The sequence below is a fragment of the Alosa sapidissima genome, chromosome 14, assembly GCF_018492685.1.
Source record: "Alosa sapidissima isolate fAloSap1 chromosome 14, fAloSap1.pri, whole genome shotgun sequence".
In the NCBI taxonomy this organism is placed as follows: Eukaryota; Metazoa; Chordata; class Actinopteri; order Clupeiformes; family Clupeidae; genus Alosa; species Alosa sapidissima.
The window spans coordinates 15,981,186-16,001,080 of record NC_055970.1 but is presented as its reverse complement, the minus strand read 5'-3'; the positions used below and the strand labels follow the sequence as shown (position 1 = coordinate 16,001,080).

The 19,895-nt window shown below is 47.5% G+C and overlaps 1 protein-coding gene across 3 annotated transcripts in view; it reads left to right on the top strand.

The window, feature by feature from the left end:
- The window catches only part of map2k5 (mitogen-activated protein kinase kinase 5), a 49,820-nt gene that overhangs the window by 26,730 nt on the left and 3,195 nt on the right, over positions 1–19,895 (top strand). For 2 of the 3 annotated variants that reach the window (XM_042061435.1, XM_042061434.1), the window contains 4 exons: positions 3,406–3,432; positions 3,915–3,947; positions 10,855–10,916; positions 12,801–12,846. In XM_042061435.1, the coding sequence (XP_041917369.1) occupies positions 3,406–3,432; positions 3,915–3,947; positions 10,855–10,916; positions 12,801–12,846 (168 nt within the window). Of the gene's footprint in view, positions 1–3,405; positions 3,433–3,914; positions 3,948–4,431; positions 4,778–10,854; positions 10,917–12,800; positions 12,847–19,895 lie in introns of those variants that run through there. The other variant, XM_042061436.1, reaches the window with a different exon arrangement.

Below are 19,895 nucleotides of genomic sequence, written 5' to 3'. Positions count from 1 at the left end.
ATTAACAGAGATATCCCACTTGGAGCAAATCAAACATGATACAGATAAATCCTGTTTTTCAGCACAGCTCAGTTCAGTTTAGTTCGCAACCAGAGAAGAAGTGCAGGGAAGCAACATTGAAGGAACCCCAGGCCTGTTTCTAACCCGTTGTACAGGTGCATCTCAAAAAATTCGAATATAGTGGAAAAGTCCACTGCCCTGCCCAGACAGAGATTAAAGGTTCAAGAGACCATTGCTGGTATTTTAATTTAGTTAGCTCTTTAGGGCTCTTCTCAGGTTGACATTTCTGTATTAAAGATCATATGGACGTTTTACTTTTTGAAATGAATTACTTTTCCATAATATTCAAATTATTTGAGATGCACCTGTATACTAACTGAACCGTACTTCCCGATTGACGCACCATGGAAAACATGAATGGGGCCTTGCAGAAAAGGTAGAGGAACATTAGAGTACAACAGTACAAACAGCTGTGCGTTATTTGTAGCAGTTGTAGCGCCATGTTATATTTGTCTTCTGGTGAGGAGTAACATGGTCAGTAAGAGTGTTTCTTCTCCATACACAGCCTTCAGAGGATGTCCAGTTAGGGTATAGCCCCTGTGCATTCAACGGAGGATGTCATGTTAGCGTATAGCCCCTGTGCTTGCAGCAGATGATATGTCCTGTTAGGGTATCGCCCCTGTGCTTGCAGCAGATATGTCCTGTTAGGGGGTGTTCTGGCCTAATGGCTTCAGGATTGTAGCTTTTCACCAAGATCTCAAACAGTGGAAGTGGTAATTCCCCAGTTATGTATTTTAGAGTGGGGACCAGCAGCGCTTTGTGAGCATTTTGATGTGTGATCAGTGATTTGCCCTCAAATGACCGGAAGTGGGAGAAAATGAGAAACTTCTCTCCCTCTGTCTCTCACTCTTTCTCTCTCTCTTCTTGGCAAATAGAGCCACAGGCACTGTGCTGGAGCGTTGCATGTTTTCACACCCCATTAATTTATTGCCTCCCCCCCCCTCTCTCCCAGTCTGTCTGTTTCTCTTTCTCTCTCTGTTTCCCTCTCTGCCCTGCCTTGCATCTTTAATTTTCATTTGGTGGCTGGAGAGGGAAGGGAGACTCCCTGCTGCTGCGGTGATTTCCATCTCGTTGTTAATTTTCCCTGCTCCATATGGCGCTGCAGACAGTTCACCTGCGGGCTGAGCCCAACGAAGCCGGAGCGCACCACAGCCAGTGCACGAGCACGCATACGCGTCCATAGCGCCGAAACGGTCATTTATGTAGTCTAGCGCATCTGTCCGCAGCCTGCCCCCACATCAGGCCAACCGCTAAGATAACGCCATGCCACGCCATTCCACACAAGCGCTGCCTCGGTAAAATGACGCACCACAAGCAACTAAGATTACTTCAAATCTAGTGTCAGTTTGTTTAGACAGCACGTGAGGGTGGGTGCAGGGGGCTTTGAAGGGCATCGGAGACATAGCAGAGTGGGTAGCCAGAGGGGGCAAAGGGCTGTCAGGAGCCCCAACAAAGAGGCCCCATGCTTGGGCTGGTGTCATAGCCAGGCCCTTGTTCAGCCCCACGAGTCAGTTAGGTTGAGCCAGCGATCCAGAGTGCTGGGTTTTTCATCCACGCCTTGCCATTGATTATAAAAAGGCTCTTTTAATTCAGTCTCACCCCATGTTGTGATTAATTTGCATTCTTTGTCAGGAGCTAATGGAGTTTTTTTGTCATCGTCATTGTTGTTTCAGATTTTTTTTTTTTTTCAATGGCTCGCTCTGAAAATCTTTGAAGACACCAGACTTGATGTGATGTGTATACAGCCGCCAGGCAGCGAATCGCTTCCTGATTGATTTGTTCCCTTTGTGCATTCTGACTGTGTTCGTTTTATTTGGCTGTGTTTTTCATCATTGTTTCCCTTCACTAGTTTAAATAGATTACAGTTTGATGTGCTCAATATGTTTTATACAAACATTTCCATTTATTTTGGAGCTGCTGTTTTCTGAAGCCCTCCAGACACAGATCCAAAAGTAATCCAAGTTCCTCTGAGTGAGATCTGTTTATATGATTGATGCAACATCCGATGCAAAGCATAACACTCATTGAGTGGGCCTAATATGAACATAAAAGAATTACATTGTTTTCATAAAAGCCAAACATTATGTTTGATACTCGAATGGGTCCTCCCGAAGCCCTGTCCCCAAAGTCCTTTTAGGCAAGTCCTTCCACTCACGCCATATTGTAACGCTTTTTGGGCACTTATCGGGCATCTATTTCGGGCAGAACTGCATGTGCGCAAGGCTTCACGAATCATGACACCAACCTCGCTGCAGCTACGAGATCACAACACATGATTGGCACGATGTATTCACATGTCAACTTTTGGCAGCGGAAGGGGCAGAATATGTGTAGATGACTGCCATGTTTGTGTTCCGATCTAACCCCATGCATTTCTATGGGAGATTCTTTGAGTGCTGTGTCTCCTCATTAGAAAGTCTCTGCTGTCCCTCAGCCAATAGAACAGGGTCAGTGGAATCACCACTGCAGTTAAAATGATCTATAGAAACGCTAGACTGAAAATGTACATGGAATACAATCTGATCATCGAGATTCTTTTCAGCCATCACATGTCAAGGGTATTTTCCATTTGTAAACAGCTTTATAAACAGCTTCATACTGCTCCTGCTTGACCTGTCCATTCTGGCAGTTTTTACTCTTTTTCATTCCTTTATTTCATTTACAAACTTAGTTAACAAAGAAATGAGCATTGGCACAGGCAAGGTGCCAGACTAAAAAAAAAACCTAATACTGTGCCCAACAAAATAACTGGCCACCCCGGGGTTCTTTTAGTGTGCCTACATTCTGTTCCATCACAGAATCCTATTTTCTACATTTTAAGGACTGCAATTCAATCAGCAAAGCATCGAAATAGGCACACAAAAAAACGTGTGATGCCTTGGTGTTCTAGTCATCGGCAGTCCCATCCGTAAGACACATCCAAGTCCGCGTGGCTTTCCCGCCTCCACTCGGCCGCACGAGCCAGAGGGGAGGAAGAAAGAAGACAAGCACGTTTGAAATGAATGCCCTCGCCTCCCTTCCTTGCGCTCTCTCTCCACACTAAATGAGTAGCGGGCTATTAACACTTGTGTATTTTCATTATGTAAATGACGTGAACACATGCTCACAAATTGCCACCAGGGTTGCCATAATTTCCCCTTAGTGATCGTAATGTGTCCAAGTGAGTCATTTTGATTATGACATGCTAATTACATATTGCCTCCACTCTCATCCCCTCTCTCTGGCAACCCTTGTTTTATCACTCCGTATCTCTCTTTTTTTAATCTGTTCATCTGTCTATTGATCTGTCTATCCGATCCTATGTGTATCTTACACTCACTTTTCTTTTCTCCCCCTGCCTTTCAGATTCAGAAGAACCAGGGCTCCCTGATGGTGAGTGTCTTTATGACCTTACAGAGAGGGGAGAGATGGGAGTAATTCCTTGCCTTTGCCCCAAACGGCAGTCGTACGCTCCCTCGCTTGGATGCCCTGTTCTAAGCTTCCTCCAAATTGCGTTTTTGCTATAAAATAATACACCAGCTTCCTAACTGCTGCCATTAGATTAAGTGCCGTTAGAAATAAAGAACATTCAAGACACAATGGATTCTCCCAGGATTTTGCCCCTGCTTTTTGGGGCGTGTTTGATTAATCTCAATTGCTACCTTTTTATTGCATTAATGATTTTGTTGCCGGAGCACTGTAAGAGAATTGTGTGTTGTCTAATGTTTTTTTCCCCCTCATTCTCTCTCCCCCTCTCTCTCTCTCCTTCTCTCTCCCTGTTGGTCTCTCTTTCTCTCTCTCTCTCTCTCTCTCTCTCTCTCTCTCTCTCTCTCTCTCTCTCTCTCTCTTTCTACTTCCTGCCTTTCTCATTCTAGCCTCTCCAGTTATTGCAGTGCATTGTTGATGAGGTGAGTCGGCTGCTTATGTGCTTTCGCTCCTAAAGTCATCCCTAATGGAGTGGAAAGCTTATATTTTGTTTCCTAATGAAGCAGGGTGCTGGAGCGGCTCGGCCCGTGCAGCCCCACCCGGCCTTCCCATAACCGCCCTGAGCACCCGAGATCAGAGCGGGTCTCACTAGAACCACAGAGCTGGCCTCGCTAGAACCACAGCAGAGCCGCCCACAGCATTGGCTAGCGTACACAGGCCACAGTATTAACATCTCAGCAGAGATCTAGAACAGAGAACTACTGTAGTACTTGTACACAATAGAATAATAGACAGCCGTTTAGAGTTGGTTTGGATCCCTTAAGAATGTTATGTTGCTAGAACACAGGGCCTAAAGGTTACAACATGGCCTAATTACCAGGCCTAAACACAAGAGTCAATGACTGACAATAACTGAAGACTGACTGGTTGCTTATTTGTGTGTTTATTTACTTTTTATCTAACCAGGATGTTCCTTAGGATTAGAATCTCTGTTTCGAGACTTGCCACAGACTGGACTACAGTACAGGAACTGAGAACTAGAACTTAACACATTAACAGAACAATAGAGCACCATGTTAGAACCAGGACGCTTATGAAGAATGTTTTGTTGTTGGGAAAAGCTGCACCACACACAAACTGAAAGGCTTGAGCAAGGCAAGCCTCGAACACATCAAGCTGTTAATGCCTGCCAGGCATCAGTAAAGAAGTGTGATAAACATGTGTGGTATATACACCTGTACTGGCAGTCAAACACCAGTAACGTGTGCTTGTAATTGAAATAAAAAAAAGATATAGAATTCCTTTAACAAAGCAGTTCTGAGTCAAAGAGAATGGGCACTTTCATTTTGGATTTCAGTGCAGTATCTCATACACACACACACTCACACACACTCACACTCACACCAGAGGTAATGTAGCATGACCAGGCCGTGCAGCAGAGGGGCTAAGGCCACTCTGTGTGTAGCATTAACCTTGACCTCACGGATCCACCGCAACGTGTTCCCAAAACCTTGACACACTTTCCGACCTGGATACGCAGAGCACTTAACACAGACCAGGGTCAGGGACAGTTAGGACGGCATTTTACTCTCCTGTCTCCCCATCCACAACTTCAGCTGCACCACTGACCTCTGCAGTGTGTGTGTGTGCGTTCTGTGTTTAGTGTTTGTTTAATGTCATGTAGGTTCTAGTTCATTTACAGAAAGGAACCGTTTAAATGTGTCTGACACATTTACTTACTCACAAGTCTCTCAATGTTCTTGTGTGTGGCTCGGCTCCCGGAGTGTCTGAGTGGAAACTGCTGAAAGTAGGCCATCGCACATTTTTATACGCTGCTAATTAAACTCTAAATCTTGCCGCAATTTAAGCGAGAATTTAGGGGAGCGTGTCTCGCAGTGTTTAACCGTGGTTGAGCAAAATGATTACTTGTGTAACTGTTTGATTCAATGTGCTCTTTACTCCTGCGCGTATAATTACAAAGTCATTTTCATTAATGACTGACGAGTGTGTGTCTCTGCTGGGGTGTGAGTGTGTGTGTGTGTGTGTGTGTGTGTGTGTGTTTGTGTGCTAGCAGAGATGTCAGTGGGACCTTCTCTCCTCTCCTTTCTGCCTGAACTACTTGCTGACGACGTGCTAATAACAAAATGCCAAGAGAGGACGAGGACTGTGTGTGTGTGTGTGTGTGTGTGTGTGTGTATGTGGAGGAGCAGCTAGCATAGCCACACATTAAACATACTGAACTTGTCCCTTCCTGTATAGATTGTAATTAATAATTAAGCGCTTGCAGTTGTAATAGGTTGACCTCTCTGACCTGTTCATTACTCATGCAGCATAGGCATCACTCAAACTGTTTTCCCTCCGTCGCCCTTGCACCGACTAAACCGCTCTGCCGCCGCCCATCCCACGCCGCCTCCGCCCGCCCTCCTCCCCAAGGCGAGAGCTCGCCGGACGGTCGCCACCTACATTCCATCTGACCAAGGGCTTAGGAGACGCTTGCGCTAAATTAAAACTTTCAGGGTTGGAAAGAGAGAGAGAGAGAGAGAGAGGAAGGAGAGAGGAAGAGAGCGACGCTGGCTCCCCTGGACCCAGTTTGTGGAGTAATCCAGTTCAGCTGATCTGAGAGCAAGAGAAAGAGGGAATGGAAAGAGAGAGAGAGAGAGAGAGAGAGACAGCGAGAGAGAAAAAGAGTGAGGGGTGGAGCTGGAGTGTGCTGGAGGTGGCTGGAACAGCGAGCGGACAGAGCGGTCTCCTGGGTCTTAGAGAAAGGAGGCGAGACGGCAGGAGAGAGGAGAGGAGAGGAGAGTCATCTCCGAGGTCGCGGCAGGTTTGAGTGGGAGAACATGAAGTTAATTAAACAGCTCCTTCAACATCAAACACTCTGCACACATATATATATTTTTTGCAACATAAGCAAATGACGTTTGGAGCGCGGTGCGATTATGTGTGATTGCATTTCTGATCTCTCAGACTTGTCATTGCGCTGTGTGCAGGGTGGAATTCGAGGCGCTGAGTGACAGATGTTCTTGTGACATTTGAATGTTGCTGCATGCGGTCGGCTGAGGTCTTTTTTTATTATTATTATTACTGAAGCCGCCATTAATATTGGTGTGAGGGGAAGGGGTTGCCATGGGACTGCAGGGATAAATAAACAGTTGGCATAGCGGTCACCAGGGTGAAGTGACGAATGAAGAGGTGTGTGTGACTGTGTGTATATTCAGGGACACACACACAGATAGGCATACACAGGTGAGGGCCACACAACTGGTTCTGTCTTTGTCCTCTGCTACCTTGATAGTTTCTGTGTGTCTGTGTGTGTGCCTCCCTGTCTCCTTTTTCAACGTCTTTAGTTCTCCGCATTTCCCTTTCCTCTCTACTCATCCCCTCTCCTCTCCCCTCTTTTCTCCCTCTCCTTTCCTCTCCCCTTTGCTCCTCTCTCTTTCTTTATTCTCTTCTCTTCTCCTCCCTGTCCTCCCTCTTCTCTCCTCTCCCTCCTTCTCGCCTTTCTTTTCTCTCTCTCTCTCTCTCTCTCCTGCCTTTGGGGCAGCCGTGGCCTACTGGTTAGCGCTTCGGACTTCCAAACCTGAGGGTTGCCGGTTCGAGCCCCGACCAGTAGGCACGGCTGAAGTGCCCTTGAGCAAGGCACCTAACCCCTCACTGCTCCCCGAGCGCCGCTGTTGCTGCAGGCAGCTCACTGCGCCGGGATTTGTGTGTGCTTCACCTCACTGTGTGTACGCTGTGTGCTGTGTGTGTGTTTCACTAATTCACGGATTGGGATAAATGCAGAGACCAAATTTCCCTCACAGAATCAAAAGAGTATATATACTTATACTTATACTATACTGTCTTTCCTCTCCTCTTTCCTGTCCTTACTCTCTCCTCTTCTCTCTTAACCTCCCTCTGTCCTCTTCTTCTCTCCTTCTCTTCTCTCCTCCCTCTCTCCTCTCCTTTCCACTCCTCTCCTCCCTTCTCTTTTCCTCTCCTCTCTTTTCCACTCCTCCCTCTCTCCTCTCCTCTCTTCTCTCTGTCCCTGCTCTGTGTTTGTGTGTGTGTACTTGTTGAGGAACAGACACACACTAATAAGCCCTGCTCCTTCATTTCCACCGCTGTAATTACGGATCTCATTTTGCCTGATAATTGGTGGCTGGCAATTACATGTATATTTACTGCTCGTATTGTTTGGGCACAAGGAAGAGGGAGAACGCGGGCGTGGGCCCTGGGTTTGTGTGGGGGGCCTGTAGTGTCTGGTAATGACCGCCCCACACGCATAATGCTACTGCGCTTTCATCATGGGCTGCAACATGGCTCTTGCTCAGGATACATCAAAGCAAAGCTCTCCACCCTCACCACACACACACACACACACACACACACACCTTTCCACCGATTGCTCTGGTGTTGTAATGAATGCATGCATGTGTGCCTGTTATGTGACCTGGTTGCAAGCAAATTGTACAGTTTGTGTTCTCTCTCCAACCATGGCTGACACACACACACACACACACACGCTCAGGCCTTTCACAGTGCTGCAGGGTTGGCTGATATAATGGAATATCATTCATTTGAGCAGCCAGGGCCCACTGGACATGCAGCCAGATTAGGTTGGTCGGTGGGGTCTGTGTTGTTGATTTAAATAGGTGTATGTAGCGGTGGGGCTTGTGTTGTTGATTTAAATAGATGTATGCAGCAGTGGGGCCTGTGTTGTTGATTTAAATAGGTGCATGGATCATGCTTCATGGAGGGCAGAGCTGGATGGGCAAGGGAACTGGAGGAGGGGAGGGGGGGTGCAGAGCTGACTGCACACGAGAGAGAGAAGAGGAAGCTGCCTTAAGGTATTTATGTGGCAAATGGGAGCAAGTGAAGGGTTCAGGCTGTTGTTAAGTGTCCCCACCCCCCCTCCCAACTCTTGTTATTTTTGCCATCAGCCTGAGTCTGTGTATTGTTGGCTTTAATTAGATGGTGGTAGAGACCGGCTTCAGGAGCTTGATTTCATTACGTCTGCCTGCTGTGTAGAAATTGAGCCGTACGCCTTCCTGGCCTCATCACGCCTGACTGGGCCCCCCAATTGCCAAACGGCTTTTTGCTTTATTTTCTCTTAAAGATGATATGAGCTGCACTGGTCCACCATAGACCTCCTTAGGTTGGTTTAATCAAGTGTGTTTCCTCATGTACCATAGACCTGGTGGTTTGGTCACTAATGTCTCTGTATGTACCATAGAGTTGCGTAGGGTGATTTGTTCTGTATTTACCATAGAGTTGCGTAGGGTGATTTGTTCCGTATTTACCATAGAGTTGCGTAGGGTGATTTGTTCCGTATTTACCGTAGAGTGATTTGTTACGTATTTACCATAGAGATGCTTAGGGTGATTTGTTTCATATGTACCATAGAGCTGCGTAGGGTGATTTGTTCCATACGTCCCATAGAGCTGACGGTGGCATGTTCATTAGTGTGTGCTTGTTTATTGTGAGGTGAGGGCGGGGTTGATGACATGGAGATGGAGAGGCGGACCTGTTGATTGGTCGGAGTCCCTCCCTCTGGGGTGATTAAGAGAGGGCGGGGTTTGGGGTGTGTGTCCTGGCCCTCTCATGCGCAGTTGTTCAACACGTCACGGCTCACAGCCCCTGAAAAGCAGGCACGCACGCACGCACACACACACACACACACACACACACACACACATACACACACACACACACTCACACACTCACACACACACTCAGGGCCCTCTTTTAAATGCTGGGCAAAGTGCAAAGTCTAATTATAGCTAATTTAAGAACTATGTAAACTCTATTTACTTATTCAATACCATAAGCAAGATCCTGAGCACAAACCCCACATGGATTTAATTCATGCACAAGACAGAGTGATCTGTGGATGATGCTGTGGATCTTTCTGACTTATTCCTACTGTTATCTGAATTGTTTGGTCGTCATAGCCATTCTGCTGTAGACATGCTCATCTGTATCCCCTATTTTGATGTCTGCCTGTCTATCTGTATGTAAGTCTGTCTGTCTGTCCCTGTCCCATTCCCGTACCTGCTGGCCAGCGGTGCCAGTGTGTCTTCTCTGTCTTTGTCCTCACGTAGCAACAGTAAGCCCTGCCCGCTCCCTCTCCCTCACCTCATGGCATCAGGCTCCCTGCTCACCTAATACAAAGAGTGGGTTCAGGTGTTCCCAGAAAGAGTCTTATGTCCTCACACACATGGGCAGACTTTGCCAACAAGGTCAAATGTTCTCTGTAGACATTTTTTTAAGGACAGTCTGGACTAATTAGATTTACCCCTCCACTGTGATAAAAGATAGATGACTGTGATGCATGTCATTGTTGTTTTTTCAGTCATTGTTGTAGAGTGAGAGTATATAACAGACTTGGGGCCTTATCTTACACCTGGCGGTAAGCGCGACGCAAGGTTTATTTTTATCTTACACTCAATAAAGGGATGAATTTTGCCATGCACTCCACTTTTATTTAACCTTGCGCCCAGGAGTGTAGCAATTAACTACAAGGTGTGGTCTGGCGCATGATCCAAAAATCGCTATCTCACACCCTCTAAAAATCATTACGCCACTGACCAAGAGATACAAGATGTAAGCAGCCCTTAGCAACCAGTCCCAAACAACTCCTCTGCAGGATAAATATCATTAGGGTTTGTATTCAGTCATTCGAACATTATTGGGGTAAGTGTTGTGTTTTTCAGGCTATGTTTTCGATGGTAACCCCTTATCAGTCAATAGTAAATGTAAATAACTGTGTAGAACTGTTTTGTTGTTGACTATGAGTCCACAGTGAAGTTAATTTCACTTATAATAAGTGTTAATGTGTTAATTTAACTTATATGTATAATAATAGGCAAGTGTGCAGATGCATGTAGGCTTTAGTCACAAACAGGTTTTAGGAAAGAAAGGTTTAGTGGAATCCCTCTGTTCCATACACGGACATCTCACATGCAAACATCGGAATTAAGGTTTAGTGGAATCCCTCTGTTCCATACACAGACATCTCACATTCCTTCAAATGCGCCGCTGACTATCAAAATACCGATGCGCTGTTTGAAGTTGCCCTGCTTGCTGCTTGCTGAAATGACAGATGTCACTCTTACTGGTTTAAAGGATGTTATGCCCAAAATACACCCATGACTGATTAAGAAACAGAAGAACAACCCTTTTGAACAACGTGCCCGACGTGGACTGGACGCGCCCTTAACCTTTGCGCCTCTGATCATCTGTTTCTGATCGCCAAGATAGGGCCCTTGAAGTATGATGGTTATTGTTGTTTCCATTAAGCTAATTTAGAAAAGTGAAACTGTTCTCGTCCTCTCCTTATTTCCCTCTCTCTGGTTCACCATGTCTGCCTGGTTAATGTCTTGTATTGTTGTTATTTCTGTCTTCCAGGACCCTCCTGTGCTTCCAATGGGGCATTTCAGTGAGAAGTTCATCCACTTCATAACACAATGGTAATGTCTCCACATGTCCCCTGTTGTAAATCTCACTGAACCGATCAAACAAGTGGGCCCAGCGTTCTGAAGGCTGTTTTTTTCTTCCATTGGCGCCATCATTATTATTTTGCTGTGTATTGCTAATGAAGGCCACGTCTTGAGGCACACCTGAGTCCTCAGTAGACATTTGAATGAATCTAGACAACGTTGACTACTTCAAACATCCTCAAGAAAGAGCCTTTCTTTTCCCCCTCATTGTCACAAATGTTCACCTCATTGCTCATTGTCACAAGAGAGGAGCCAACCCACCCCCCCCCCCCCCCCCCCCCCCTCCCCCCCCCCCCAACCACACACACACACACACACACACACACACACAATCAGAGGGCATGGGACTGAGCATGCACCTGTTTGCTGGTGGATCTCATTAACACTGTCGCTGAGACTGGAGGTTGTTTAAAAGCGTCCGGCGCCAGAGCTGCCGGTGGGGTGGTGTCGGCGCTGCGCCGCGCCGCGGCTGGACTAATGGCACGGAGAGGTAATGGGCGGCCGCGAGTCTCTTTAGCAAGGACGGGACGGCACATTAGCCCGCCGGGGCTCCGCACACATAATTGGACTCTGATTGGTGTGGGCTTTTTATTAGTATTATTATGATCCCTCTGCAGAGCCGGATGCAGAGGAAAATATTTACATTATCCCTGGTCTTCTGACCTACACACACACACACACACTGATTTAAACAAACATGCCAAAGCCCTCTGTGAACCATGACTAGAGTCAAATCCCCTTTGCAAACACTGAAGTACTGTTAACCCACCCCCCACCCCCCCAACACACACAAACACATACACACACGCACACTCATAAACACCCCCACTGGACCTGTAGGTTCCATGGCAACAGCCAGATGTGTTTGGTTGGCATGGAGCAGCTGTTGTTTGCTCAGCCTCTGTTTGTATTTACACAAACAGGTCACCTGGTGCGCGAGGAGATGCCAGCCTCGCCACCGCACCCGCCTCCCATCACCCCCCTCGGTGCCTATTATTAGCCAGGGCCTCGGCACGCGCCATTCATCACGCCACCAAGCCCGCACCTCCAAACGCTGCTCACCTCACCCCCCGCCTTCGCCTGGCCAGCACTAATCCCTCACATCCCTTATCTAGGTCGCTGTGACGGATTCGCCCTAGCCCAGGTCACCTGTGCCAAGGAGAACCCATCTTACTTACACCTGCTCTGATAATTAGCCAACGCTTTCTTTGCGGCTCTCTGGCCCTCAAGATGTGTCTCCGTGATGGTGGTCAAAGCAATGAGAGTGATGAAGATGTCGACGAGGCTGCCGACATGCTGTGATATTAACAGCAGTTTTGTTTAGGTAGGCTATCAATTGCCAGCATCGCATCAATTCAGATAGACCAATAGGGCTCTTAGTCTGGTCTCATCATCAGACAAACAGTCTCGCATGGGGCCTCAGCTTGCAATTTCAGTCGCAACGCTTCCCAACTTCAAAATATTTTCAAGGAAAATCACGTCTGAAGGTCAGTGTTCCATCAGAGCGGACAATACCAGCCTCGCCACGGACAGAGCGGACAATAAGGCCCAGCCCACCCATTTAAATCTGCTTAATTCATCTCCAGAGGGGACGAGACAAGAAGGAAATGCTGAACACCAAGGATATTCAGAGATTAAAATGTCCCCACACGTGAAGACTTTTTACTCTCGTGCTATACTGGCAAGTCAAGGTCGCCCCCCTTCCATAAACTGCCTTTTCTGTACTAAAAAAATCTTTTGAGGCCCCTTTGTAGTCCTCTCCTTTGAATGTTCTCTGAAGTGTAAATTAATTGGACGGGATCTGAATTGAAGCTGAGTTGTGTTAACTTGCAGTTTATAATTGTGTCTCCACAGTATGAAGAAGCTTCCCAAAGAGCGCCCGCCACCAAACAATTTAATGGTGAGTGTGCCTTACCTCGTCAGTGGATTGGGAATCGGCTGAGGATATTTACACATAGGGATGTCCACATAGTGGACTCCAACATTTATACTGAATCATTTCAGACATGTGAACCCTATGAGTGACAACAACTCCCTATTTGTCTGTCAACAGTAGTCAGCTTACGATCACAGATTTAACTGTAACTTCTCTCACTCAGAGGTGATTAAGGGAATTGAACTTCCCACCATTTAGCTTCTTGTTATAATTGCTGTAGAAAATCGGCCACATTCATTTTCTTTTCATTTTTTTTTCTGTCTTGTAAAATCTGTCGCTGCCACAAGCCTTCGCTCACAGGGGTGACATGAACAAGGAGAAGTAGCTAATCAGTTATTTTAGAAATTAATTACTTGAAATGGTGGCCCAGAGCCCTCCGTAACTACTGAAGTGCCTCTGAGTCTTTCTGAGCACTGCGTACTGTGTCAGGGGCGATGGGGCTGAGAAGTTGGGTTTTATCCATGAGAACTTTTCTAGTTAATCAAGGGCCTGTAGCGTACTGAGTCATCTGGGCCATTAGTGTCACATCTACGCCCACTATGGACGTGAGGCATGCTGCTTTCTGGCTGTGCAGTGTTTGTGTGGTATCCGTAATGTTTGTATGGCATCCATAGTCTTTGTGTGATATTTCCCAAGCAGATTGAAGGATCTTTATCAAACCTGACATGCTTACTCACTGTAAGGATTGGATGTACTGATTTGGTTCTCAGGGTCACAGGGATGAAGGTCAAGGTTGCCTGGGGTACTGCATTAAACATTGCCGAAGCACACCATTTACGTAATGTCTCCGGCGCATTTCCAAGGGTTCTGACCAAAATTCAAGTTGCTCATCATTAACACTAGGCCTGCATGATCAGCTACTTAAGGGGATGGGGTTATAGGTCAAGGTCAAATCTGTCCAGTGCATACAAGGTTACAGCAGACGGGCCATACCAGTTGACAATTTCCATCAAGTTAATACTCATTTCTATATAGTGAAGAAGAAAAATGGCTTCCAGAGTTTCACGCCAAGTGGACTCTTGTAAAAGAGATTTGTAAGGCTGAGGGTTTGGGGTGGGCTGTGTTCTTTTTGTCCATTTCGGTTTGCCATAAAGACAGAACAAACTGAACTCCGCATAAGATGAGTTAAAAGCTGACTCGGGCTGCTCTCTTCATCCCACCCCCCTCCCCCCAGCCCCCCCACTCTGTTGCCCCCCATGTGTGAATCTGATGGAAATCTCAGATCTGTGTGTGTGACCCGTGGTCACAGTCAATTTGCACTTCACGGCTTTAAAAGCTGTTGGCACAGTGCTGGCCGGCCCGTGGGCACCGGATGGAGCCGCCAAGTCCACTGAGAGTGGAGTGAGAACACTGAGACGGCCATGTTCTGTCCTCCACCTCTCCATAGAGACAGCCATGTTCTGTCCTCCACATCTCCATAGAGACGGCCATGTTCTGTCCTCCATCTCTCCATAGAGACAGCCATGTTCTGTCCTCCACCTCTCCATAGAGACGGCCAGGTTCTGTCCTCCACATTCCCATAGAGACAGACTCATGGTGCACTGCAACTCAGGGTCAGCTCCTCACTGATGGCTTAAAGCAGGACACACTAACACACGCAGGACGTCCAGACCCCATTTGAGCACTTGCACACACTGGACCCAGATCTAGACTTCTTCAGTACACTGAACCAGAGACGGTTCATCTATCTGTTCTAGAGGATCTTGACCCCATCAATACACTTACATAGAGGACATCCAGACCTCGTCAGTTATGGTCACCCCGCTGTTGTTCTAAGCCACAGTCAAAAGATCAAAAGCTGTGCCAAGATGGGATAAGGTGGATAAGGGATGTGAAAGGAATTGCAAAGAGATTGTTGGGATGGAAAGGGAAGGAGAGAGTGAGACCTGAGCCATGGGTATAATACAGCCGATGTTCATGTTGACGCACGGTGTGATACCTTCATGAAATGAAAGAGGATTTCTTTCATGCACACATGCCTGTGTCTCATGCATACACTAGTCTGTCATGAGTCATGAGAGCCTATCTGTGTGTGTGTGTGTATGTGATGTGTATGCATGTGTGTTGCTGAATGCCTATCTCTGTGTGTATGTGATGTGTACACATGTGTGTCGCTGAATGCCTATCTGTGCGTGTGTGTATGTGATGTGTATGCATGTGTGTGTAGCTGAGTGCCTGTGTGTGTGTGTGTGTGTGTTTTGCGGATCCCGTGGCAGGCCCGCTTGCCTGGCGGCTGGTGCCGGGGCCGCGGGCCTGATGAGCGTGAGATGAGGTCAGTGCAGCGGAACTGTGCGCCTCCCTGCCTCGGTGGCTGCGTCTGATTGTCTGTGCGCCGCCGCCGCCGCCACCCCCTCTCTGCATACATATTAACACTCCGCAACACATTTGATCTGTATGGTAATGCCATCACCACAGCAGGAGTTTCAAGCAGCGCCCTGGCTCCACTAATAGTTATTGTCTCTTCGGCGCCACACACACTATACGTATAGCAGTCTGAAAGACAAGCCAGGCATTGAGGTGATTTCGACGTGGCTGTCTCTCCTCCCTTGTCACTTTGGCAGGTGGTTGATGGTGTGGTGTTGTGGATGGCATGGGCTGTCTTCAGGTGGTGCCACCACACCATGGGGATGCCAGCACATTATTGTCAGCACTGCCACCATTTTTATCTGTCCTTTCTTAACTGCAGGTCCCTAGATTACTGTAGGTGTTCTCTCTCTTCTGTGTGTGTCTCTACTGTGTGTGTGTGTGTGTGTGTGTTGGAACCAGTGTGCATAATGTGTGTTTATGTGTGCGTGTGTAGTAATATGTGTGTGTGTGTGTATGTGTTGGAACCAGTGTGCATAATGTGTGTTTATGTGTGCGTGTGTAGTAATATGTGTGTGTGTGTGTGTGGTGAGGGCGCAGCGCTCCAGAGGCGGTGCAGGTCCATGACGGGTGATCATTAACGGCGAGGTATCGTGCAGGAGAGGATCGGCTCAGGCTTAATTGAGCGTGGCTCTGCTAATGTCTCCGAGGCGGTGGCAGACCCACCAAAGTGTGTCCCTCTACTTGTCCAAGACGACAGAGCAATGCATCACATCAGACTATGGCCATGAAGCCTGGTGTGTGTTTGTCTATAAGGACATGGGCACTGTATGTGTGTTTGTGTGTACTTGTGTGTGCTGGTGTGTTTTTGTGTGTGCGTGCGTGTGTGTGTGTGTGTGTGTATGCGTGCGTGTGTGTGTATGAGTTTTCTCAGTTAATGTACTTAGGCAAACTACTCTATCAGCTTGTCTGTGGAGTGTTGGCCAGGGATTTGGGTTAATGATGCCATCATGTGAAGGCCCACGTTTGATTTAGTGAATTTGACCAAAATACACACACACACACACACACAAACACACACACACTGACAATGGGGCAGTAAGAAGGTGGTCAAATCCTGCCCACCTTCTGATTTTTAAAGTGTTTATAGTGTGTATTATAGATATGAAACTATTTGTAGTTGTGTGCTGATGTGAAACTGTGCATGTGGTTGCATAATATTTGAAAGACGGCATGCCATTTTGTAAGTGTGGAGACAGAGACAATCTTTGTGGATGTTTGTATCATGGCCGTTTGTATATGAAAGTGAGTGTGTGATTGTTGGTTGATTGACGTGTGTGTGTGTGTGTGTGTGTGTGTGTGTGTGTGTGTGTGTGTGTGTGTGTGTGTGTGTGTGTGAGTGATTGTTGGTTGATTGACGTGTGTGTGTGTGCATGTGTGTGAGCAGCCGGCCCCCACTCCACTGCCATCCCCTGAGGAGGACTTCATTGTCACACAGCCTTTTAGCACCTTTGTCCTTCTCCTCCCAGCAGACCCCATGCCCAGCTGGGACGCGCACAGACACACACACACACACACACACACACACAACCACCCCTCCCCAGGACAAAAGAGACCAGTGTCCTAACGCTGGAGTGCTCACACACACACACACACACACACACACGCAAAGCGCGCCCCCAATTCTGTCAAGAACCCTCCAAACCCCTAAACGCATCTCCATACATACTTTTTTATTTGAAAGATCCACAGTTCATGCAGATATTTTACTTGGACTTCAATTTCAGTCTTGTTGTACTTAAAACAAGATCTATGTCTTTTTGAATGTGTGTGTGTGTGTGTGTGTGTGTGAGTGTGTGAGAGCACGTCTGGCAGTATGCAGTGGGTTATCTTTCAGGAAGATGACTTTGTGGTATTTTTGGCCGTCTCCCCTCCAGTGCAGCATCACCCCACACATGAAACACTCTCTTCTCTTCTTGTCTCTTCTCATCCCCCTTTCCTCTCCTCTCCTCTCCTCTCCGCCCCTCTCCGCCTGTCCCCTCCCCATCCGAGAGGCTCTGGACAAGTGCACTGTTTCACACCACAAAGGCTGGAGCTCTTTAGGGGGTATTTGAACTGACCGCCGACAGCCGCACACATCTGAACTCTGAGGGTTGACTTGCACAGGCTCTGGCCTGAAATATACTCCCCTGTAATCCAGTGGACGAGTGTTGCTTCTGGGCTGGACACTGAATAGAAAGATCAGCATATATGGGCATGGATGTAAATGTTACACACACAGTCACACACACACACAGTCACACACACACACACACACAGTCACACAGGATTGAATTACCAATGCTACTGTTTCCACAGGGATCATCTCATTAGTATGCAAATCTGCAAAGACCCAGTTATTGCACTGACCTCGCCACCTTCCTGCCTTTCTGTCTCTTGCGTTCCTGTCTAATTTCAGCCATCCCCTGCACATGCGCGCGCACACACACACACACACATTCCTCAGCTGCGTTTCCCCAACACCACCTAATGAGGTGATGACCAACCACTTGTTATAATTGCTTTAGACTCCTTTTAATTTTCAAGCTTATTAATCATATGTAGAGTTATTTAAAATTGCATAAATTAATCTTAGATTAAAAAGCCTATCAAAAGACTCAAAACAATTAAAGAGTAAGGTGAAATTTCCCCTGGGTTGGCAGTTTTATTTTAATAGAGTATTCAGGTGATTATCACACTTTGATATGGTGCTGTGATTAATGTAGCCACACTTTAAAATGAGTTTTTCCCCTGTTCTCTCTCCTCTCCTCTCTTTATGTGTCTGCTTGCTCAACACTCTCTCTCTCTTTTTCTCTCTCTCCCCCTCCTCTACACGAGGTAAGCAGGAGGCAGATAATGAGCTAATAACTAAGAAGTATTTATTTGTGTTGTTCTCTCTCTCCGGCCGAATGGCGTTTCCATTCCAGCAGCAGGTGTTTTAATTAATGGCTTTGGCTTCATGTTGCTCTATCTCTTCCTGGGCTGGGGGAGAGGCTGTATGTTGGAGTGGTGGTGGTGGGGGGGCTGTAGGTTGCCCAGATGAGGGCTGTTGTGGGGGGTGCCCAAGTGTGACCTCGCGGCTGGCAGGACAGTGGCACAACTGTCCAGCTGGAGCTCCTGACCCTGTCCATCGCCACCAGGAGCACCACAGCCAAGCGCAACAGTCCAGTCAGGCCAGTGTGTGTGTGTGTGTGTGTGCGTCTGAGTGAGATAGAGAGAGTTTGTCTGTGTGTGTGTGTGTGTGTGTATTTGAAACTGATGTATGTGTGTGTTTGTTTGTGTGTGTGTGTGTGTGTGTGTGTGTGTGTACGTGTTTTAGTTGTAGACAAAGTGGGCTAGCAGTATGGAGCGGTGTGTATGTAATGGACACTGGCAGTGTCCTGTGTGTGTATTAGAGTGAGCTTAGCTGAATTAAATGGCAGGAAGCCCTGTCTCCCGGTCAGGATCAGGATTCATCAGGGTTGGGGCAGAGACGTGGCCAGTCTGTTAGGGTTAAGGGCAGCACAGTCCAGCCACGGCTCACTGCTGGATATTAAAGACATTCATCTGGGCCCCCACTGGCTCTCCTCTCTCTCCCTTCCTCCATCTTTCCATCTCTCTCTCTCTCCCCCAACCTCCCTCTCTTTCCCTCCCTTCTCGCCTTCTCTCTCTCTCTTCCCTCTCCCTCTCCTCTCTCTCTCTCCCCTCTCCCTCTCCTCTCTCTCTCCCTGCCTTCTCTCCTCTCCCTCCCTCTTTCTCTCTCTCTCCTCCCCCCTCCCTCCCTCGCTCCAACCCCCCCCCCCCCCCCCCCCCCCCTCTCCGGGTGATGGATGAGATGGGTGCCCTAGTCCGTGTGAGGCCCAGGAGCGGCCGCATGCTCCCACTGATATGAGCGTAATTAACCTCAGTGTATCCAAAGCGGCGCTGCCCATTAGAAGGACACCAGGATTGATGGTGCCGGCGCCGGCCTGTCCCCGGGACCCGCGGCCGTCAGGGCCTGAGTGGCGTGGCGTGCCTTTGTGTCCAGGACGTGCTCACCCCCCACACACTCCAGCAGACACATCAGCTCTCACTCTCCCTCTGCACCTCACAGCAGACACTGGCCTTGCCACTCTGTTTTATCTTTTTTTTTTTCATCCAGCAGAAATGGCTAATACTATTCTCTAATTGGGTTTATCAAAGTGACATTGACTGTATTTATGACAATAATTGTGTGTGTGTGTGTGTGTACACAGACAATTGCACACACACACACACACACACACACACGTCTAGGCATTAATCTTGATTCTAGTTCTTGTGGAGATGTTGTCTTCATTTGAAATGATTATTGCGGTGGACCCCGTGTGCAGCACACCTGTAGAGCTGTAATAAGGTTGTGACAGTGTGTGTGTGTGTGTGTGTGTGTGTGTTCTTCCCATCCCCCTGATGGTGGCGTTTTGACCAATTTGCTTTTCTGTTGCAACCAGTACAAAAGACCCTTTATCACTGAAATAAGGGGTGACAAGTTCATTTAAAAACATGATGTGTCAGTGTTGGTCTGAATCCTACGCTTGATGTTGGAAATTAATGTATCTGCCCATCACAGGCCTAAAACACACACACACACAAATACACAGTTTCACACACATATACACTCCACTTTGTCCCTGCTGTGACCTCTGTGGCTCTGTGGAGGTGGCAGTACTGTC